Source organism: Gallinula chloropus (genome assembly GCF_964237585.1).
Source record: "Gallinula chloropus genome assembly, chromosome: 6".
In the NCBI taxonomy this organism is placed as follows: Eukaryota; Metazoa; Chordata; class Aves; order Gruiformes; family Rallidae; genus Gallinula; species Gallinula chloropus.
Window position 1 is genome coordinate 1,921,721 of NC_140091.1, and position 24,013 is coordinate 1,945,733.

The following is a 24,013-nucleotide window of genomic DNA, read 5'->3' on the forward strand; positions in this document are numbered from 1 at the left end:
GAAGCAAAACAAAGTTCAGCATGCAGGTAAACATGCAAATTAAATAGATCTTCACAGCACTCACCTGCCAAAGCAAGGGTGTCCTGGTGCTCCTGGTGAGAGGAGAAGAGAATGGTTGGGTTGATGTCTTTCGTCGTGAAGTTCTCCCATGGGGGAGTTAATTCTGTTTGCCTGTCAGCAGACTGTATTTCTATCTCCAGGATAACATGAAAGAGCTGGGGATATTTGTCTGGAGAGTCACAGGCATCCAGTTCAGGCCTGAACAGGGACGAGAGTTGTTTGGTTAAAAAGGAAAGGATGTTTCAAGCTCTATAAAGTCTTTCGATATAGGCACACACACAGATTTCCACATTTCAGAGAATCACAAGGTTGGAAAAGACCTTTAAGATCAAGTCCAACCATTCCCATCCCAAGATAAGCCATTTCACCTGAGATTATTCCCCTTCAGCCTTCATAAGTCTTTTATGCTTCAGGTTTGACTAACATTCAGTGTAAAATACTCACTTGGTGAATTTTAGGGTGGTTGTCCCCAGGGCTATGAATCCAGTGTGAAATTGAATTTGGAATATTTGTGTGTTGGTCATCTGAAAAAAAAAAACACAACCCCCAAACCAATCAAACACAGAGCACCAGGCTGGACAAGTGCTTAAATTCATGAAGTGTTAAAATATTAAGTTGCAGTGCACACAGTTACTCAAGTCTACCTTACTACCACTTACTGGATAGACTAATCACATCTGTTATATGAGCTGATTCATTCTGCTTGTTCCACAGAAAGCAGAGCTTCTCCTTCCCAAACCCAGACATTCCCACCTGCCCTAAACCCTGCTGCCTCCATACAGCAGAGCCCCTTCTCAGCCTTCAGGAACATCCCTTCTTTCCTTGCTTGTCTGTACTTCTGGGATCTACTCAGCACTTTAGCAGTTCAATGAGACCGGTATCTGTTTCCACTGGATACATTGGAGCAACAGGATTCTAACTGCCAGGAAAATCTAAGACCATTTCACTTGCAGTAGAGGTGTCAGTAAAGTGGCATCTATACAGCAAACAGCACCAATAACAAACTGAGAGGTGAAAAACATAAATTAGACACTCTGCAACTTGAATATTCAAGTTTCAAACATGTTATTGGGAAAAAATATTGAGATTTTTGATTAAAGCATCACTGGATAAAGTAGAACAGTAGGAGAATGTAGGCACCAGACCCAGCTGGTGGTGAGAGTCTGGGAAGTGTTGTGCCTGACCAGCACCCATCTGCAGGGAGCAAATGAGGTGCTGCTCAAAGCAGGTGGGACAAAACTTGGTTCTTCTCTCACTTTTTGTGCTTGAAGTCCCTACAATTTGAACAGGGGATTTCTCTGAGTGAGCCAATTAACCCTCATCACTACAAAGGTTGATAGAGCAACTTGGTGTATGGCAGCCACAGACTATCTGCAGAGCCAAGTTCCCTCATCTGCACAGACTGTGTCTCCAGACTCCTCTGCTGGTATCACAGGAGCCAGGGAACAGTGCTTCCCAGTCAGTCTGAGCCTGGAACAGCCTAAACTCATACATACCCGCCCTCTCAGCACTGCTACTGTGTGGTGCAAGTGGGACATCAGGGTGTGCTCACCCCAGCGCTCCACTGCCCTCTCCCCACTCTCCTATTTCTTTGGTCTGCTTGTGTTAAGAGGCTTTTTTGGCTATGAAGAGGGCAGCTCTCTGACCAGACTGCAGCTTAAGTGGTCTTTCCTATCCCAGTGACCAACCACACCAAGTGCCTTTTTCCCTCATGCCCTACAGGTGAAGGCTGCTCTAGAGCAGGCAAGAGAGACACTGTGCAGAAGCAATAGCTAAGCAAGTCATTCTGATTTGAGCAGAAGAAAGTCTTCCATGTTCTCAGAGCACATATGGAGAGGTTTTGGTGGTATTTTGCCCTGAGCTGGTTACTGAGCAATGGTTTCTGTCTTCTACATCAGCTGGAAGGATCCTACACCCTATCAGTAGACACCATCTCCATAAAGAGATACCAGCAGCATCATGGACTTCTCCATAGAGAGTTCTTTTTTGTCACCTGGCACTGCTCAAACTTGTGTTATGTCTGCTGTCAAGTAAGGAAGCTTTCATCACAAATGCCATGGGTATTCTTAGACTCTATATTTGGCCAGCTCTTAGCTAGCTGAGTTGTCTCTACTGTACAAGAGAAGTTGCACAAGCTCCTACTTTTGCTTGAAGGCGTCCCCCAATGGTCGACCTCATGTGGTAGACAGAAACAACGACATCTCCGTGGACAGTGGCTCCCAGTGGAATTAGGACTTTCCCTTCTTGCACACGATATTCTCTTTGAGGGGAAGAGAAGGAAATCCAAGTAAGCTCCCTTCCACATCACCATTACCAACCATCGAAAACGTCAGCGTGAAAGATGTCATCTCGCCCAGGCGGAACAAACAGAAGGTGCATTCAGAGCTGTCATAGAATCCCAGCCTGGTCTGGGTTGGAAGGGACCCCAAGGGTCACAGAGCTCCAACCCCCTGCCACAGGCAGGGACACCAACCTCCAGGCCTGGAGCTACACAAGGTTGCCCAGGGCCCCAGCCAACCTGGCCTTCAACACCCCCAGGGATGGGGCACCCACCCCCTCTCTGGGCAGCCCCTTCCAGCCCCTCACCACTCTCTCTGCAAAGAGCTTCCCCCCAATCTCTCTTCTCCCCCTTCCCTCCTCCAGCTTCACTCCAGCCCCCTTGTCCTGCCAGTCTCTGCCCTTTAACAAGCTGATTCCCCTCCTGTTCCTGGGGTCCCTTCAGGGACTGGGAGGCTGCAGTGAGGTCCCCCCACAGCCTTCTCTTCTCCAGGCTGACCCAGCCCAGCTCCCTCAGCCTCTGTGGTCAGTTGAAACAGAAATGTTCCACAGGGGAAACCCAACACAGCACTGAACCACCTCTGTGACGGCATCCCTCCTCACGACAACTTCAGGCTCATTCTTGGCAGTTTATTTCAACACTAAGCACTACCTTTAATTAATACACACGCTCCTTATCAGGCACAGCAAAACAAAAGCCTCTTTGGGTTACGCTCCTCAGGATGGGAGGAGGGAACAGGAACTCACTTCATCCTTTCATACTCCTGGGAAGTGGTGAGGATCCTGGTTTCTCCACTGAGAATGTCGCAGAAGGGCCGGCAGCCGTTTCGCTGCTTGTTGAAACAGGGGACTGGGCTGAGGGTGACTGACTTGATAGTGAGTGGTTTGCAGTGAGGAATGACGGGTTTGTCTGCTATTAGGTCACAGATGTACCCTATGTACCTGCAGACAGAGAAAAGCCATTACTAAACTCTCCATCCCAGGTGACTAATACTCATTCTGTACTCAAAGTCTACCATGAAATCCAGTGAACACGCAATCTTTCACACTCGAGGGCTGGAGTTTCCAGGTACTCCAGCTTCCTTGCAGCCACACAATATCTACGCTCCCATTTCTGTTTAATTACATAACTGGAGCTCAAGAGGAAGGAGGTTGGCATTGAGCTCTGGGCTGAGCATCATTTGTCCTCACCTTTCAGGACAGAAAGTACCCAGCAATGTGTTTTCTGGTTTACTGGTAGAAGTTTGCCTCCCATTTTACATGTACAAAGGAGATGAGCTACTTTGTTCATCATGTACCAAAGAATCATTATTATTACATCACACAGAGCACTATCTTTGGCTTGCTCTGATTTTTCCTCTGCTTAATGGAAACTGTATAAAAAACATTTTTACAGTGCCTAAACTCCTGGCAAGGATGAAGTTGATGCAGGGAGAAGGATACACCCAGCAACTACAGCTCCCCCAAATTAGTGAGCAAAGCTGTTGTAACATTTGATTTTGCTCCCCTGTGGCTGTTAAATAGTGTGGGTAAAATGGAAGTGGCCAAAAGCATCAGCTAAGACCTGTCAAAGCCAAGTATGACAGCTTATGTGTGAGTACTGCTCGGGCAGTTTGGAGTGAGGCACAGAACTCGCTTGAGTCGCGGTGAGCCGGGATACTCTACCTCCTGTGAGATGGCCACAGCACGATTCCAGGTCTCTTTGTGTTCAGCAGCTGCATAGCAGGGCCTGGGTTGGAGAAGAGGTGACAGAAACAGAACATCGCGCTGACCAGGACGGCTGAGGCCGCACGGCCATCCTGTTACAGGAAGAGATGGGGGGAGAAAAAGAAGTGACACATAAGTACTTCAGAGACATCCTTTGAATTTCACCACTCTCCCTTAAATCACATAAAATAATGTGAGTAGGAATCACAGAATCACAGGGGTTGGAAGGGACCTTGAGAGCTCAACAGGTTCAACCCCCTGCCAAAGCAGCTCTCCTGCTCATATTGCACAGGTTGGCATCCAGCTGGGTCTGGAATCTCTCCAGAGAAGGAGACTCCACACCCCCTGGGCAGCCTGTCCCAGGGCTCCCTCACCCTCACTGGGAAGAAGTTCTTCCCCAGATTGGGGGGGAACTCCCTGTGCTCCAACTTGAGCCCATCACCCCTTGTCCTGTCCCCACAGACACTGAGCAGAGGCTGCCCATGGCCCCCTATGTCCCACCCTTCAGCTATTGATAAACACTGATCAGATCCCCTCTCAGGCTTCTTCTCTGCAGGCTGAACAGCCCCAGCTCCCTCAGCCTTTCCTCCCAGGGGAGATGCTCCAGGCCCTTCAGCATCTCTGTCCCTCCTCTGGACTCTCTCCAGGAGATCCCTGGCTGTTTGATCTCAGGGAGCCCAGCACTGGACACAACACTCCAGGTGGGGCCTGAGCAGGGCAGAGCAGAGGGGGAGGATCCCCTCCTGTGACCTGCTGCCCACACTCCTCCTGATTCCCCCCAGGATCCCATTGTCTCTCTCAGCCCCAGGGCACACTGCTGGCTCACAGCCACCCTGTCATCTACCAGCACCCCCAGGTCCTTCTCCGCAGAGCTCCTCTCCAGCAGGTCACCCCCAGCCTGTCCTGATTCCAGCAGTTATTCCTTCCCAGGTGTCACTCTACACTTGCTTTTGTTGAACCTCACTTGGGTTTCTTACTGCCCAGCTCTCCAGCCTGCCCAGGTTGAATGAGACTGCACATGAACAAGGAGTTTCCAGCACTGAGATGTTTAACACCTTGGACTTCAGTGAGTGGCACTGGCCTGGATCAAAGCTCAGATAAGATCCAGTCAGCAGCCAAAGCTGAAGACAGCTCAGATTTGTTTTGAAAACCCAGAAGTACATTTTGTCTGTAAATGTTGGTGTTTCACGGAGCTGTAACATTATCACTCTTACAAACGTTGGTCTGGAACTGGCCACAGAGGTCAGAGTACACTCATCCTGCAGCTGCAGGCAGTCATCTCACAGAAATTTAACCTAGGAGGGTTCACAAGCAAACAGGAAAATTCCAGCCCAAGGCTCCCTCCCCCAAACAGCTCTACAGCCTTCAGGCTACAGACTGCTCCCGAGCTAATCTGCATTTTACTGAAGCTGATAAGGAAGGGAAGGGTGTTTGCAGAGTCAGACTGATAGAAAAGGATGAAAAATACAGAAAGAGCAATAGAGAAATCAAAGTGTCCCCAGTGCTGTGCCCAGGAACACACAAGGTGATCAGCTATGTGGACCCTGACTCTGCTGAGCCAAGGGAAAAGAAAAAAAGCCCTTCCACCAGCTTCCACCAAAACCTGGGTCTGATGCCTGCACATTCATGGCACAGGGTACCAGAGCCTGCTCAGTGCTGTCAGAGTGCCCTGCCACCCAGCTCATCACCAGCTTCTCAGCAGGTGACAGAAGATCCCAGCAGCCAGGGCTCCTTTACAAGGGAGGAGCAAGAAACCTGCTACACCCCAGGCAGGCAGCCACCCTGGAAGCCCGAAACACAGGTCAGAAGTGATACAGGCCCCTTGCAGTGACTTATTTCAGGCACCTTTTAGACACTCCAGCCATACTGTAGGATTTGCCACACTAGAGCTTACCCCAGAAACTTGCTAAGCCTGAGCAGATGCTCCAGCTTAACAGGCTATTTGCTTTTTTTAAGGTTTAGCCCCCACCAGTTGCTCTGAACAGACCTCTCAGGTTCATACAAACCAAGTGGGGTTCTGCAGACTCCTTGGACAGCGTTAAAAAGGACTCCCTGCCCTTCACAGCATTACTCAGACAGTCATTGCTCAGAGGACAGTAAAGGAACTTGATTCTTGAGCTACATTTCCAGGACTGGAGGCATCAAGCACATCTTCATCTCTGCTAGAACGGAATGTTTATATCCTGCCCTGTGCAAGGCAGAAGTGCCCAACTCGCACGGAAGGTCTGTGCAACTGGGGATCAGTCCTTTCCCAGACTCCTTCCAGTTTGTGCTGATCAGAGCTGACAGCCTCCTGAATTTCATTTAGGCTCCAGGAGCAGACCAGACCTCTCCTTTTGGGCATGGCTGTCAGTGTGAAAGGTTTTATGGGGTAAACCACGAGTTAGTGATTTAGTTGGCTTGAGGACACGGTCTGGAAGTGGACCAGGCAGGGTTAGGCTGTGGTTGGACTCGATGATTTTAAAGGTCTCTTCCAACCAAAGTGATTCTGTGATTTTCTATGATTAGTCACACGGAATCACACTACTCACACATCCATCCTATCTGCAAATGGCTCAGCATCAAATAAGCCTTACAGGGGATTTACTGACCATTTCAGCCTGTGTGCACATGCACAAAGAGGAGCAGAACACAAACCTACTTCTTCAGCCAGACCTGACAAGTACTGACCTTGGGAGGCTTTAACAATCTCTGTTTCACAGCTCAACAGCACACTATGTCTTTGTCCCCAGCCACCATCAGCAACCTCCAGTCCAGAGGCTGTGTTTTGTCCTGCAACTACTTACAATAACGTGCAAATCCATAGCAGGCTGACAAGCTTGGGTGAACTTCAAACCTTTTTTTGAAGGGGTTTGGTTATTATTACATTTCTTTTCGGATTAGAAATGGTCACCATCCTTGTACACAGGCTCCAGTCACGCAACGTACAGTACGACTTAAGAGTCATAGGTCTAAAAATGGGGCTCCTTTCGGGTGTACTCACCATGCAGTGGATGACACACACGTTTTTGGGGTTCTGCTGCAGCCAGTTGTGCATGTTCTTGCAGACAGCGTAGAGGTTGTGCAGGCTGGGCGCCTGTCGCACCGGCCAGCTACATTCGGAGACCTACAGGAATCGCACAGCAAACAACAGGCAGCTTCATAACAGCATCAAGCAACACATGTTTTCACAAGCACTTTCTGCCAAGAAGCATACTACTCGCTTACAACCTAGAGTTACGTGCTTGAAACCTACTCCATCTCTTCTCATGCATAATTCTGCTCTGCAACTGTCACGAATAAGGAGGAGACAAACCAAACAGACTCCTCAGTTAAAGAACATAACATCAATGCATCGTCACTGCCTGTGCAGTTAAAAACCTTGACATTCCAAGTCAGATTATCTTGAGCCTGTCATAACACCCCACCCTCACAGCAGCACATGGACTTCTGCTGTGCCCAAAGCCTGTGTACAGCCTGTCCCTAAAATCCGTGGCTCTGGTGTTCAAAGGCTACTGTGCGTCTGTTGTTCTGTCATGTTGTGTCACAGGACTGGCAAGCCCTAGCTGACAGATATCAGGCTGATGAAAGGGGAACTTGTGCTAAAGGAAAGAAAGAATAAATCAATCATATCTGAGGAAGTGGGGTTTGTATGAGCCAGAAGAATGAATGGCTTCTTAGAACTGAAAACACACGAATCCCAAAGTACGTCTTCACTATTCACCATGTACTAGTTCTGAGTCATAACACTCCTCTCAGGAACAGGCCTTGCAGTCTCAAACAGCACATCAAATAGCCTTCTGCACACATCCCCATTTCATCTGGGTTTAATTGAAATATCTTTTTCTTTTCCTTTCCTAAAGGCATTTCTGGCTAGGAGACATTTAAAGGGGAACCACGAGGCCTGTCCTCCAACAAAGGATCGGATCCTGCTTAATGAGAACCAGGGGCATGGAGGAGATGGCTTGCCCAGCTGCTCTTGCACAGCCACAGGATTTCCATCCGTGACTGTTTTCACCATTCAGAGGAAGGAAGAGCTCCAGGTTACATAAATCTTGTATTTAAGGTTCCCTCTTGCACACACCTGCACAACACCTGGCAGCAGAACAGGAACCCCAACTCAAACCAGGGAACCACCAAGCCATGTTCTGTCTCCAGCACCATCTCCAATGACACCAGGGGACACTGGGACTGAGCAAGCACTGCCCAACCATAGCTCACCCATCCTCCTGCCAGTCTCTCTCAGCTGGCAGACCTCTGCTGCAGGATTTCTGTCAAATCTAGTATCTAATGAGGTATTTGTCTAATTCCTTTTGAGAGTATTTGATCTCCAGAGTCACCTGGAATTCAGCTGTGCACTTGGTGAGCGAGTGCAGGCTTGCACAGCAGAAGCTACCCAACAAGTCAATCCATGCTCAAGCTTTGGAAGGCAGAGAACAACCTCTCCCTGTTTCCCCTCTCTACAGATTGTCCTCAAGCCCCATCTTCCCTTGTCTTGAGAGCTGCATTTTCTCTCCTTGCTCCTGTTGTACACGCTTGATTTTCCCCTCCACCTTTCCAGGGCATTTTCAGGAAGGGCTGAGGGGCACAAACCACTCAAAGGTTCACTGTGTGGAACCCCTGGTGTGGGGATGACCCCTGTCAGCTTTCTGCTGCACAGACCTGACAGGGTGCATGCCACCACACTCACCAGACCATCATAAGATCTGAATTACAGAGCCATGATAAACATGGATTTTAATCTTCTCTAAAGCCAGAGCACCAACGCCACGAGCAACACATAAGATGATTTATAATATAAAATACTATATCATCATGCCAATCATTTTATATTTTCCACATCAAGCAGAAGTCCTCTCCTTCCAATCCCCAAATAATTCTTCACCAGGTTTCTGGGGGCACAAGCTCTATTCACAATTAGATCCCTAAAACACAGCTCAGATTCCAAGTGGCTGCTAAAATTAACATGACCAGTGACCTTTCCACTGACGAACTTCTGAACAGACCTGATGACCACACACTGTCCAGCATCTGGGAAAGCCATTATCATTATCAATTAAATAACATACGTTTCCCAACTGTCCATAATTACATATTTACTTTGCCTGTAATTACACCTCTGCCTGCTGGTTCGTAATTAGGAAGTTAAACACACACTATGTAGCATTTCATTTATTTCAAACATCACCTCACCACCACTCAAGAAAGACAACCTTACAGAAAAGTGACAGGAATTCTCCTGGAGCTTTGGAAACAAGCAGCCAGAGCTTGTTTTATTGAGCAGTAAACAGCCCCAAGAGCATGACCCTTCAGGGACTCTGAAGTGGGGGGTTGACACTGTATCTGAGTTATGTTTTCAAACTGCCCTCACTTCCTCAAGCAACCAAGAGGTCTCCTCTCTGTCCAGACTGGCAGAGCAGGGAGGAAAAACAGAGCACCAACAGATTTGAGTAGCAGGTTTTGGTGTTCACAGTTCCCTCTGCTCCTCAGTAGGTTGGGCACTTGGGGCTTTGTGCCCCAGGCAGCCACATCAGTTGTAAAAAAGACTGAAGTGAAAGGCTTTTCAATTCCTGAGAACAAATCTGCATCTTAAAACTTCAGCTCATCTGGCATCTTCATCCAGAAAATACCCTTAATGTGCTTTCACCTCCTTGATAGCCTGTTAAGGCTTTTTTCCCAAAACACATGAAGTTAAACCTCATATTTATGATTGCTTCAGGTTCCACCTGATCCCACATATTCTGTTCTGCACATCTCATTTTCCTGAAAAATACCTGGAGTTGGTATTACCTGGCCCATAACCTGAAAGCACAACATTTTAATAAGAGATGCATCATTTTCTTCCTCTGTGTGTCAAGGTGATAGCTTACAGAGCACCCAGTCATGCTTTGAGTGCCCCACACAAAGTCATCTGCCTGGCCACTGGGTAGGGTAGGAGACAGAGCACAGCACAGGAGGAGTTACAGCCAGGTCAAGCAAGACACCAAGAGAAGTTTAATGCTGGGCTTTCAAAAGTAGATCTGCCTTTCTCCTCCCACCACCAGTGATGCAGCCAGAACCACAGGAGACAGAAGATGCAGAGCCCTCAATGTCTTTTAATTAGTCCTTCTCGTTGATTTACTCCTATTTGAAGCCATGGCTGGTCACTGATTGCCACTGAGAAGTTCCCTTCAAGTGTGAGTGACTCCTAGTGAGCAAAGCAATTGCTGAAGATGGATCCAGTTATACCTCAGATCAAAACGAAATGAGGCTTATATGCAGCATGAGACTCCCTTACCCAAAAGGAGGATGAAGCTTTGGCAACTGCTGGTGCCTTTTTGTTGAAAACAAGGAAAAATAAGAAATTAAAGGGGAAAAAATCATCACTCGCTGGTGGGAGAGGGAAAGACCAGGAAGTTTTCTGAAAGATTAGATCTAATCCTGCATTTCAACATAGTATTTCATGGAGATTTCCTCTGAAAGCCATTGGTGAAGCAGAGCCTTGCAAGGCTACCGTATGCTGTTCTGGTTTTAGTACAGGAAACTGGGGCAGAGAGCAGCAGCTGGCTTTTTAAAGCCACATGCCAATGGAAGAGCCAGAACACCCCTCAGATCTGGTTTCCAGCCCTGTTCTTCACTGCTAAGGGCTCCTGCTCGATTAAAGCATGACTGCTCAACATGGAAATAATCTACCTTCCTTGACTGGTAATTTCTCTCAAAACACTCTCATTTGACTCCTCATTTCAATGCAGCAGCTATGAAGGGGCCAAGAGCAGCACTGGCACAACTCAGTGTGATGCCACACGCTCTCATAGGCTCCTAACACAAGTATTACACATTGAACTTTCAGCTCTTTAATCCTCATGGTCCCAGGCATCAGCTAAAACCCAGCAACAACCACAGCAGCTTAGAAACACCTATAATTCCTTTTTCATCTCCTTACATTCTGCTCAGGACAGCCAGAAACAAGACCCCGTGCCCCTTTCCCCAAGGAGTTTCACCCCCTGGTCTCGATGACCTCTGAGAAGACACTCACCCTGTTGTGAAACTTGGCACTGCGATAGTACTTGGGTGACAGGTTGAAGACGGTGTAGTGGTCGGGATGCCTGGAATCCAGAAACGTCCTTACATCTTCAATGTGGTTCCTGAACCCCAGCTCGACGCCTTCCGCCGGGAAAGACATCACTGGGAATGGGAGAAGGAGCCAGGCTGAGCACGCACCAGGATGAGTTTATGGATTTCTCAGCCCTGGGCTGCTACAGGTTTTATTCCTCCAACAAGCAGCACTTACCTATGATTCTTGAGGTAATGTATGAAATATCTAGCTCTCCCTTGGTGTAACTGGAAGGAGACAAAGGAGGAGACAGGCATTATGAACATGTTTATGGCAGGCAGCAAACGAGAGGAAGCAGGAGAAGAATGTTTTCCCACAAAAAACCTGCTTAGGACACAAGGAAAGGACGACCTTAAACCCCATTCTTTATACTTTGTCATTATGCCTTAAGAGGAGGGTGCAAACAGCTTCCTGCAGGCAGCGACCCAGCCTTGCCTTCTACACAAGCAATTAGCTGGATGCAGAAGCTTGCAAGAGAGAGGTCCCTTTTCCCTTCTGTCATTAATTTGCAGTGCCAGTTTTCAAGAGAAGCCTCTAGTAGCTTGGCACTTTGCAGATCCCTCAAAGCCTCTGAGGCCTTGGCTGCATTAAGTTCCCTTCATTTATCGCAGCCCTGTATCACCCAGAGGCAGGGAGGGTGCTGAGCACAGGGAGTGACCCCAGCAGCCATAACCAAAGCAGGCTCACCCCAGCTCTTCTGCTCAGAAGTGGCCATAGCAAAGCCAATGGCTGTACTAGCAAGCAGAGCCTCCTCCCACAGCACGGGGAAGGCGTGTGACACGAGCCAATTTTTGGTGACAAAACACTTAAGTGGTGGCTGAGAAGAGCCCCACAGGGGTCAGTGAAGGAATTGGAGACCAAGTGCTCCACTTGACAGAATGAGTAGGTTGGAAAAGACCTTTAAGATCATCGAGTCCAACCCTCTACTTTCACCAGGGGGATCTTTTCCAGATTTCAAGATGCTGATACTCACTATGAAGCTCAGACTTTTTACTATGGGTTTTTTTGATTCCTCAAGGCCAAATACCAGTTATGAGGCAATCAGAAGATTCACTTGAGGTTGTCACCCAGGTTAGCTGGAAGCTGTGCTGCCCTAGCCAAGAGTGCAGCTCACACCAGCACTTTGCAGTTAGTGATTTTACCCACGTTGGGGAGATTCAGCTGGACCATACCTGGCAACAGACTGCATGACCTTTGAGGATGTATCTTTCAGGGTGTCCTTCAGGTTATCCTTCAGGTTGCTGAAGAGTCTCCCTGCTCCTCCTTTCACCATATCTAACAAGCCTCCTCCGTAACTGGACTCCATGTCTGGTGATGAGGCACCTTTGAGTAGACAAAACCAAAGCCAGTGTCACTGACTTGGAACAAACCCACAGAGCCAACAAACCCTCTGTTCCGTTCAGACCAAACACATCCACGTGCTCTGCTGCATGTCAAGTGTAGGGGGAAAGTAATTTCGAAGTCATAATCTCCCAGAGATGAGTGATGACACGTTCTTGCTGGCTGGGCTCAGAAACAGTCACTGACTCTCAGTGTTGTACATGTGTTGACTTCAGTACTGGTACTGAGTGGACAGCCAACACAGAAGCTCCCCCACCTCCTAACCCAAAACAAGAACAGCTCTTCAGCATGCAGGTAGTGTGCTGATCAGAACCAAGCCCAAATCAACAACCACCTTCACCCTCACCCTTCAAAGGGGCAAGATGAAGACACTTGTACAAACAAGAGCTCTTCAGCTGAAGTGGCACACAGCTGCCAGTCTGACTGCAGCTCAGTGAGCAAAGGTTGTCTTAGGACTATCAACTTCTATGGATCTAGGAGAAGTCATAGAATCACAGCATGGTCTGGGTTGGAAGGGACCCCAAGGACCATAGAGTCCCAATCCCCCTGCCACAGGCAGGGCCACCAACCTCCAGGCTATGAGAGGGATTTTGAGTCCAGCTGGATTTGCTCAAGTGGAAGGAGACAGAAGTCTGGGTTTTAGTAAGAAAGGAAGCTCAGGAGTTACAAATGCCCAAGAAGGTTCTTATTCACAGCTGAAAATTTTACGTTTGCAGCCTTAGTACAGGACTCAGCACATCACTAAGGCTCAAGCAGGGCTGACCTCTCTGCTAAGCTTTCCCTTCACAGCTTGAAACAGCTCAACACTGCAAAGCCAACGGGAGACTAACACAGAGCAGGAGCCCCTGAAGGTGTTATTTGGGTGGGCTGTGATGATGCCCCTGCACACTGAGCATTTGCATTTTACAGGTGTAATAGAGTAACTATTGCACTGCCTTAAGCAAGGACCCCTTTGTTACTACAGCTGGGCTGTGTTAAAAGTAGAAGTGCAATAAATTGGCTGCAGACATGGTTTAGTTTTACTGCAGAGTTGAACTGTTGGGCACAAACCTGGCAAAATCATTTAAACTTACTTATTAGCTACAAATGAGGCTCCCAACTACTTAAATCACTTTCTGTTCTCTGTCCCTCGACTATTTGGATCTCAGCAAACCTCAGCCATGTTTATGTGATTATATATTTGTTACCTTGGTGAGTCAGACTAGTCAGAAGACTGAGATCCTCTAGCACAGCAACTCCAGCAGCCAGCAACCTCTGTAAATGCATGTCAAGCTCTCAGGGAGTCCCACAGTTAGGATGGCACCTGCTAAGAGCTGCCTGTCCCAGAGCACCCCAGAACATTTGTCTTCTTGTAGAGCCGTGGGACAGCTCAACTGTAAAGTGAACATGCTGGTCATTGTTAATTACTCCAGCACCCAGAAATGGGGAAGATTTATCATGGGTAAGACAGGCTGGTGGCATTGCCAGAGTTCCTTATGTATTTTAGGAGGAGACCTTACAGCCAGCACTTTTCTGGTCCTACAGCACATCCATGAACCGTGTTGGAGACACGCCACTGAAATACTGCTCACATCATCATCATCATCATCATCACTACCAGAAGAAATACTCCAGAGGTATTCAGGCTATAAAGAAACATGAACAAACCTACATCTAAAGAAGTTCCTCCTGATTTACTCTGTGGATTAACAAGCCCATTTAACTGCCATTCGCTCCTCCTGACCTGGAGTCAGCTATCAATAAATATAATATGCATTTTTAAACTGGATACTCTGTTGGTACAGTGATGCTGCTTATTCCCTCATGCACAGGGGGTGCTTAATGCACTCTGATGTGGTCACAATCTACATGCACATGATCCCTGTCCTAGACCAGTAAAATTAGAGGCTGTATTTTCTCCTCTGCATTCTGCTTGCTTCAGAACAGATGTCTTCTCAAGGCCCAGGAATATTTTTTCTGCCAAACCACTTATAAGCATCTGCTTCAAGTATGATTTGTTTCTTTCTTTCCTTTTTTTTTTATTCCTAAATCAAAGTAGCTCATTGGCTTCCAAGTCTGGAATCAGCATATGAGCTCTCCTCCAAAACTTTTGCTTTCCTATCTCTTTGTGCAAGGAGAGCCAGGAGGGGATGGAGGAGGTAACGTTCAAAAGGTGCTTTCAGTTCTGCAGGTCAGCTTTTAAAAGAAAGGAAGCAGGAAGGTAGAAGCTTGGAACAAGAAAAGGGAAGCCAAGGGATCAGAGGACCAACGGTACTGGATGAATTTTATTGTTGGAAGTGCTGTAAGGAGAGCTATGGAAAAGCTCCCAGAGTATGGGAAAACCAGAATATTTTTCTCCTATTATATGGAGAGAGGATAAAAATGTCACTATATTTCTAAAAGCAGCAGCAATTAATTCCAGGTTTACGATGGACTCTAAACCAGAGCCAGTAAGGATGGCTAATCACAGAATCCCAGCCTGGTCTGGGTTGGAAGGGACCCCAAGGATCACAGAGCTCCAACCCCCTGCCACAGGCAGGGACACCAACCTCCAGGCCTGGAGCTACACAAGGTTGCCCAGGGCCCCAGCCAACCTGGCCTTGAACACCCCCAGGGATGGGGCACCCACCCCCTCTCTGGGCAGCCCCTTCCAGCCCCTCACCACTCTCTCTGCAAAGAACTTCCCCCCAATCTCTCCTCTCCCCCTTCCCTCCTCCAGCTTCACTCCAGCCCCTTGTCCTGCCAGTCTCTGCCCTTTAACAAGCTGATTCCCCTCCTGTTCCTGGGGTCCCTTCAGGGACTGGGAGGCTGCAGTGAGGTCCCCCCACAGCCTTCTCTTCTCCAGGCTGACCCAGCCCAGCTCCCTCAGCCTCTCTCCCTAGGGGAGCTGCTCCAGCCCTCTGAGCATCTCCATGGCTCCTCTGACCCCTCTCCACCAGTCTTCCTTGTCCTGGGGCCCCAGCTCTGGACACAGGACTCCAGCTGGGGAGGGCAGAGCAGAGAGGGACAATCCCCTCCCTGTCCCTGCTGCCACCCTAATGAAGAAATGCCAGCTGGTGCTACTTAACCCAGAGCACAAAACTGGTATTGAAGACTCAAGGTGGGGCCAGTGTTCCTGGGAACACTGAGAAGCGACCGGGGAAGCCCACGACGCAGCAGCACTCGGCTGCTCAGGGTCAGAGCAGCATCCTCAGTGCTGACACAGAATCTTTTGCAGCTACCAGGGACGATACAGGCTCCACAGACTCTTCATTATAGAACACAATAAATAACGTTCAAAGGCTCCTCTGCAGGGCAGCATCTCCTCCAGAGCGTGAAGATGTAGATGGGAGCAGAAAGGGGCGATGCATTAATGGAAGAACCCGACAATAGATGGAGATGCTCACAGGAAGAGCCAGAACATTTCTGATTAAAAAGGCAGCCTTCCTCTGCAGTTTTTTTGCTGAGTAAACCAGTTCTGGTCTGAGTCCTTTTCCTAAACAGAGACCTTCAGAGCTAGTGCAGACCTTCCCAAAGGGCAGCTGTGGATCCCTGGGCCATGCACAGCATCCATCAGAACAAGGGAGACAGGATGGGGAGGGCTAAGGCCCAAATTCCACACATCTCCCATGGAAATCAGCCATCTGGCCAGGCATCACCTACTGCTGTCCTGACTCATGCTCAGAGACAGCTCTCTCCACAGGTTTGCTTTGCTTCAATATACACATACAGAGAAAAGAGCAGTTGAGTTTTTTCCCTCAAGCAGAGGAAGGTAGAAGGATGGAAGACTCCTGCTGAGCCTGGAGGGATGATCCCATCGTTGCTCCCTCTTGGAGCTCCTAAGAGGAGGTTCAGGTGTCAGCATGCAGATAGGGTGATCGCCAGGAGCTTGGTCAGGATATTGGGGTTGTGGTGCAATGGCATTTCCCTGCTCAGAAAGATCTTCCTTAGCAGCACTGGGTGGTAAAATTCAGGAGAGAGAAACAGTTCTCTCCTTTACCACAAAGGCAACAAAGTACCCAGGGCACATGGCAGCCCATCCAGCCCACCACACATCTGCTCATGCCACAGCCAAAATTAACACTCACAGGCCCCACACTCCAAAAGCATCTTCTGCTCCAGCAGAAACAGGAGGTCACCTGTGTACAGAGTGTGCTGCAAGTGAGCAACTGTCCTGGTTTCACAGCCCTGGGTTACCAACCCTGTCTCCAGCACAAGTCCAGGACACAGGCCTGGATGAGCTGCTGCAAATGAAATTAACTCTATCCCAGCCAGAACCAGCCCAGCAGCCTGTGGTGCAGCTCAGAGCCCAACACATTATCACGGGGCAGCCCAGGTAACATTGACCATGGCTTGGAGCTGCTGTCTGAGTCTCACCATGCAGAATCACAGAATCACCAGGTTGGGAAAGACCTTCAAGCACATCGAGTCCAACCATCCCTGTCCTGTGCTGACCCAGATCCCTGAGCATCTCATCTCCCCTCTGTTAAACACACCCAGGGCTGGGGACTCAGCCCCCTCCCTGGGCAGCCTGTGCCACAGCCCCACAACTCTGCCAGGGAAGAACTTTGCCCTCCCAGCTGAGCTGACCCTGCCCTGGGGCAGCTTGAGCCCATTGCCCCTTGTCCCATCTCCTGTCCCCTGGCTGCAGAGACCATCGCCCACCTCTCTGCACCCTCCTGGCAGGGCAGGGGAGGTGGGGAGAAGGGCTCCCCTCAGCCTCCTCTTCTCCAGGCTCAACACCCCCAGCTCCCTCAGCCGCTCCTCTGAGGATTTGCCCTCCAAATTAGTCTCTATGTACACGAGCTGCATCCTGCTCCTTACACACAAGCACTCTTTATTAACCCAGTTACTGGATATTCCCTGAAAGGCTTCAGAGAAGCAGTTCAGAGACGCGCTTCTGACCTGTATCTGTAGCACAGGTTTCAGAGGGACCGTTCGCTCACCACAACCTTCCCATTTCCTAGGAAAGGCACTTTTCACACAGCAGTTTCACTGCTGCACGTGCCCTGCAAAGCCTGAGATGGACGTGCCCTGCAAAGCATGCCTGAGACATGTGGGACAGCTCCTCCTGAATCACTCCATCAGGTGGTGGGGACAATGATCTCCTCACCAAAGTCCTTCAAGTCAATGGAGTGGCAAGAAAAAGAGATGACTTACCCATTCAGTTTACAAGGTGATGTCTCTATTTGCTCTGGCTGAAGGCATTTGCTCTGATTTAAAACCTGCTCCAAGACTATTCAGAATAAACCTCCAGCAGTCACCTGATAAAGCAACACCCTGCACCATCTCCTCACCAAACCAGAACACAGGATACAGTAGTGCTCCCATCACAGTCCTTTCTCATCAGCAGCCAAAGAGTGGGATTTCTCCAGACAGATTACAGCTGAAGGAGCCTGTGCTACACAGCACATAGAAATCTCAGTTCACACACTTGGGCTCTCCCTTTGCTCTGTAGTTAATCCTACAGAGTATCAGGAAAAGAACTTGCTGTGCAGGAGGAGAACTTCTCCCAGGACTGCATAACAAGTGCCATGTCCCTACAGACACGTCCCACCACAGCAGGCACACAGCTGCAGATGGGAAGAGCAGAAGGACATGCTCTGTGCAGGGATGGTTCCTCTGCTCACTGCCCCCCCATCACCTGCCCACCAAAGGCACAGGCGTTACACCAGAGTGATGGGAAATGAGGAGGGAAATCCCCCCTCCTCTTGCACCCCCACGAAGGACCACTCACTCACCTCAACCCCTCTTGCTGCAGTCCCACAAGCTGCCTTGGTGCCTGGTGCCAAAAGCAAGGACAGCCCAGCCAGTGCTGTTTAAAGGCTGAGATTTGGGGTGGCAAGGGGCAAGTGAAGAGCCACCCTGCGTGGTGGGGCACCAGCCACCCCACCAGCAGCGATGGAGGAGCCGGCAGCAGAGGGTACCACCCCACCCCATCCCCTGATGGGGATGCTCACTGGTGGGACAAGCCAGAAACACCCACTTTGGGAGCTTTCTCTGCCAGATCCACACATCAAGGGCTTCATCTACCTCGGAGGGGTGGAGGGGGTGGGTTGGGGAGTGGTTTCTAAGCACCAGCCCCTCCTCCAGCGACCCACAAACCCTACAAACCACGGGGCATGAGTTCCACCTCTCCAGGGAATTAAGAGGGAAATGAGCTGGCATTTAAAAGGCATTTAAGCCAGCCTCAGACTGAATATTTATGCTGATCAAGCAATCCTTAGCTGGAGAGCAGGGAGGTCAAAGCAAGACCTCTAGATATTGAAGCTGGGGCAGCAAAGAGCCACGTTCCGTATGTTAACTGCACAAGATTCAGCAGAGCCTCTTTGCCTGCAAAGGGCAGACCAAAAGCAGACATGAAACCCCAGGAAAGGAAGCAGGTTTACCTCAGCCTGCCCAGACTATACGTAATGGCATCTTCAATGTCAAACTAGTATTTATAATTGGGTTTTTTATGCTTGGGGAGCTGCTGCCTGTGTTTCCTCTAGAGATGGAGTAAGGCAAGAGCAAAACCTTCCCCTCTCCTCACCACTATTCTTTAGAAAAGGATTAAAGCTTTCATCTCCCTCCCTCCCAAACCAAGGGGTTAATTTGGGAGTATTTTCTCTCTACCCTGCCAGGAGAGCCTGACATTATCACGAGCAAGGAATTGTTAAGCTGCAGCTTAAATACCCCAAATTCCACATTTCTGGAAGCTTTTCAGCTGCTCACCACAGCCTTCCCCATCCCCAAAGTGCTTTGGGGGAGGAGGAGGGTTGTTTGCCTGTTGTTCCCCCCCCCCAGATTATCACCAGGGCATGGCATGAAAGGGAAGCAAGGGATGTGGTGGAGGCTGCCTGTGCCCTGGCAGAAAGGGCCCTTTTCAAGGTCCCTGATCTGAGAGAAGTTGAGCTGCTGTTGTTGTGGCTTCAGCAACAAAGCCTGGATTGTTTTTAAGGAACACTCAGCAAAAAATGATGCTATTTGTGCTTCTGCCTCCTCCCCCCAGCAGCCCCGCCAGCTCACGTTCCTCCCGCACGCAGCTCTCCCAGCAAAGCCTGTGTAACACGGGGTGGATTTCACACCAGGGTTAAGGGACATAAAGCCAAGGTGCTGTGGCCCTCATTGTATCTACAGGCTTCACCTTGGCACTGCATGAGAACCCACACAGCAGAGAGGGGAAGCAGCCCTGCTGCAGGCACCCCTGCTACCAGAGAGCATCCTTATATAGGTACATCACATGGAGGGGTGTATGTGTGGGAAAAACAGCCAGCCAAACTGATCTGGGACAAGCAGAGCAGCCCTGGGTACCCTAAGCATCCGTGGGTACCCTTCAGCATCTGTGGGTACCATTCAGCATCCGTGGGTACCCTCAGCATCTGTGGGTACCATTCAGCATCCGTGGGTACCCTCAGCATCTGTGGGTACCATTCAGCATCCGTGGGTACCATTCAGCATCCGTGGGTACCATTCAGCATCCGTGGGTACCATTCAGCATCCGTGGGTACCATTCAGCATCCGTGGGTACCATTCAGCATCCCTGGGTACCCTCAGCATCTGTGGGTACCATTCAGCATCCCTGGGTACCCTCAGCATCTGTGGGTACCATTCAGCATCCACAGCTCCTGCCATTCCCCACACTGTCTCTACCTTCCATTTCCAGCACTTTGCCTTCCAGGGGACTACAAATCAATTTGCAGACACTACTGGAAGAGTTTGCACTCCCATTTCAAGGGGGAGAGATGGCAGGTATTGCCAAGTGCAGGTGGCTCCCCCTGATAATCGATAGCATTTAGATCTGAATGGGCTCTTAAAACACAGCTGACACATGAAGCAGCCTCAGCACCCTGAAGCCAAACCCTCCCCAACCATTCCTTCTAGCACATAGCCCTCACTCTCCTGGACAGCTGAGCTACATCACACTTAAGCAAAGACTCTAAAACACTGATGCTATTACATCCCCCCTTAGATCATATGACCCATGGGTCACAGTTACATCAACTGTTGAACAGGCGCCGAGCACTGGTTTGCAAAGGGGCTGGGGAGGAAACTTGGCAGTGAGAGAGGGGCACTTGCAGGAAAGGAGAGTGTTTCTACCTGTGGAAACTACTTGGGAAGTTCCCCAGATTCACCCAGCCCCTGCAGACTGGTTTGATGTTTTTGTGCCACCAGCCTTATCCGTCCCCTCCTCCACCGCTGTCCCAGATTCCTGGTGGAGTTGGGCTCCCTACAAGGCTGAGCACAGATATCCTGTAAAAATAAACAGCAGAACAGGTGCAGAGCAGAGCTGTGGGACAGACAGCAGCAGGACAGGCTCCTACCGTTTGGGAATGTCAGCACCGAGACCCCCGGCCCCAGGTTTCACTTGCCCTGATGCTTTAAATCACACAGGGGGAGTTGTTGAGTGTAAGGCTGCTTTAGTGAGGGTAATCTGCAAGAAAGGAGGTTAAAGCCCCTGGGAATGACCTCAGCATGGACAAAGGGAAGTTAGAGGTCAGGCTGTGAAGATGTTTGGGCTCTCTGAGGCCACAGGGAAGCAGGAGGAGATGCCCCACGAGCCAAAGAGCCACCTAATGCAAGATAAAGGCTCATCAGGGCACAGCTAGAGGAACAGCTGTATTCCCCCTCCCACCAGGAGTTACAGCCCCTTTCTGGGTGGGGGGGCTGGGGAATGGTCCCCCACACCCCTTCCTCCAGGGAGCATGCTATAGAGTAGAGAGGCTCCAGGACTCCCACTCCCAGGGAGTGGGACAGGAGATGGGACAAGGGGCAATGGGCTCAAGCTGCCCCAGGGCAGGGTCAGCTCAGCTGGGAGGGCAAAGTTCTTCCCTGGCAGAGTTGTGGGGCTGTGGCACAGGCTGCCCAGGGAGGGGGCTGAGTCCCCAGCCCTGGGGGTGTTGAACAGAGGGGAGATGAGGTGCTCAGGGAGCTGGGTCAGCACAGGACAGGGACGGTTGGACTCGATGAGCTTAAAGGGCTTTTCCAACCTGGTGACTCTGTGACTTCCTTGTGGGTTTTCCTAGGATAAAGCACTGGAAATAATACATATGAGCCCAAGGCTTATCATCTGAAGGCTTGTTTGAGGCTGCCTAAATGTAACTTCATGGAGATTTGGAGAATTAATATTGCTGCTTTTGCTTGAGAAACAGTAACTAAAGGATGCTGCTTGATCACCGACTGAGCAATACTTTTTTCACAAAAAGGGGGGTTTGCTTCCCTTTTTAGGAGGGTAGTGATGTGGGGACGATCCCTGTGCCAGACACGTTTCAGTTGTTACACATTCCCCCTCCTGCAGCTCACACTACAAACCACACATGGGGCTGCAACACCCAATTACTAACACAAGCCCTGAAATTGGTCTTTAAAAGCTGAGGGACATCCCCTCCTCTCCTCCTCCCTGTCAAAACAACAGCAAACACCAAAAAAAAAAAGAGAAGAAAGAGAGAAAAAAGCTCGACTGCCAACACCAAACCATTCAAGTGCCCCAAAAAAACACCAAACAAAAGGGTTATTAAACCCAACCTCCCCCCTTTGGAGACGCAGCTAGGAGAGAATACAAGACAACATTGTCAGCGCCGGTCTTTGTCCCCGTGCCAGCGACACGGAGATGTCTCTCTTCTGACTCAGTGAAAAGGGATCGCCAGGGTATGAGGGATCATGTTTGTGAGAGTAAAATCCCAACTCTGACCCCCCACAAGCCAGGTCATGTGCTTTTCTTTCCCTGTTGCTCCACTGGAGGACACACGCAGCACAGGTCTGTCCCTGGAGTGCTGGAAAGCTCTTTTGTGGATTCACTAAGTTTATAACCACCACAGAAGAGCAGAGAAAGAGGGTGGGGCTTTCCTTCCTTTTTTCCTTCCTTCTTTCCTTCCATAACATCTATCCTTGCTGTTACTCTTCTATCTTATTTCCTAGAGCCTTTTCTTCCAGGAAACCCTTACTGAATGCCACAGCAAAGACCTGAATAAATTGCTTCTTCACTGCCTGCTTCTCATCCTGGGAGCACCTTTGGCAGCTTAGAAATAGAGAGGGGACAGGAGCATGATGGAGATGCTCTTCTCAGAATTAGTGTTTTTGAACCCAGTGTTTCCTGTCCTGCCAGACTCAGATCAAGTCCCTCCCCGTCCCTCCATCCCCAAGCTTATGACCCAAGTCCCTCAGATTTCCTGGGGCAGCTGGCAGTAACATGTAGCTGCCTTTAGACATTGTATCACAGAAGGATGAGGGTTGGAAGGGACCTCTGGAGATCACCTAGTCCAACCCTCCCCCCACCCAAAGCAGCATCACCTACAGCAAGTTGCACAGGACAGCATCCAGGCAGGTTTTGATGGAGTCTCCAGAGATGGAGACACACCCCTGCAACCCAGAGCCCAGGGCTCTGCCACCCTCCCAGCACAGAAGTTCCTCCTCATGTTGAGGTGGAACTTCCTATATTCAAGTTTGTGCCCACAGCCCCTTGTCCTGTCCCTGGGCCCCCCTGAACACAGCCTGACCCCTCCTCCTGAGCCCACCCCTCAGGGGTTGCTCAGCACTGAGAAGATCCCCCTCAGTCTCCTCTTCTCCGGGCTGAGCAGCCCCGAGTCCCTCAGCCTCTCTGGTCCCCTCAGCCTCTCCGTAGCCCTTTGCTGTCCTCTCTCCAGCAGCACCCTGTCCTCCTTGACCTGGGGAGCCCAGCCCCACACATGACATTCCAGATGAAGTAATGTTACTGTACAGCACCTAGCATCTTCTGGTGGAGTCATTTAAGACATTACATCAGGAGCTGAGCACTCAGCAGCTCAAACCACCCACAGCAGCACAGAACTTCAGCCACAAACCACACTGTGTGCTGTAAACCTGAGGTCTAAACCACACACTGACCCATGCTCCATCCTGACTGGTTTAAGTCTGACAAAGCTTAAAGCAACCAAAGACAAGGTCATCAGAGAAGCATCACCAGATACCAGCAGTGACTGGGCCGCCCTACCTGACATGAAGTTTCTCCTCTTGGCTCCTTTGAGCTAAACCCAAGTCTAGGAGGGAGGCACTTGACATCACAGGTTCTGTCTTTGGTTTTACTCTGGCACTAAGCAAAACCAGTCCCCAGAAAACTCAAACCAATAATCCCAAGGACTCAGAAGTCAGAGCAAAGCTGAACCCGCTGGTCGTTCTCACTGCAAGAAGCTGTTTGTGAGATCACACGCTCACATTAAGACTCAGCACTTTCAGATCTAAAGCTTTGAATCCATTTCCCCCCTAAATTAAGAGAAAAACCCAAAGGGCCCCCACTTCCCCAGCTCACATGAGTTAGCATCTTTGCAGCAACAGCAAACACAGCGGTGATTTGCCCCAGAACTTGTGCTCTCAGCACAAATCCTCACCCCTCTACCTTGTGTCATTGCTTCCTACCAACCTACACACACATCTGGGCTGTTTGCTCTGCCCAGAGCACACTGCCCTGGTGTGGGTGAAACTTCACACACAGGGAGAGAAGGGGGTTTGGTTCTCCAACTGTTTAACTCCATCCCAGATGCCATTTAACCACCCCCAGAGGTGTTCAGCTCAGGTGCAGCAGGAACCCTGCCAGACAGACAAACCCCCCATCCGCACCCCGTGTCCCAAACTGCCAGGAGAGAC

At 49.8% G+C, this 24,013-nt stretch overlaps 1 protein-coding gene across 2 annotated transcripts in view; it reads right to left on the minus strand.

Annotated features, from left to right (window-relative positions):
• DNAJC6 (DnaJ heat shock protein family (Hsp40) member C6) overlaps positions 1 to 24,013 on the minus strand; it is a gene marked incomplete at its 5' end in the record, with an annotated part of 40,037 nt that overhangs the window by 13,127 nt on the left and 2,897 nt on the right. For both annotated transcript variants that reach the window (XM_084265984.1, XM_084265985.1), the window contains 9 exons: positions 61 to 258; positions 505 to 584; positions 2,203 to 2,320; positions 3,085 to 3,279; positions 4,003 to 4,136; positions 7,028 to 7,150; positions 11,039 to 11,187; positions 11,294 to 11,343; positions 12,289 to 12,439. In XM_084265984.1, coding sequence (XP_084122110.1) covers positions 61 to 258; positions 505 to 584; positions 2,203 to 2,320; positions 3,085 to 3,279; positions 4,003 to 4,136; positions 7,028 to 7,150; positions 11,039 to 11,187; positions 11,294 to 11,343; positions 12,289 to 12,439 — 1,198 coding nt within the window. The remainder of the gene's footprint in view (positions 1 to 60; positions 259 to 504; positions 585 to 2,202; positions 2,321 to 3,084; positions 3,280 to 4,002; positions 4,137 to 7,027; positions 7,151 to 11,038; positions 11,188 to 11,293; positions 11,344 to 12,288; positions 12,440 to 24,013) is intronic.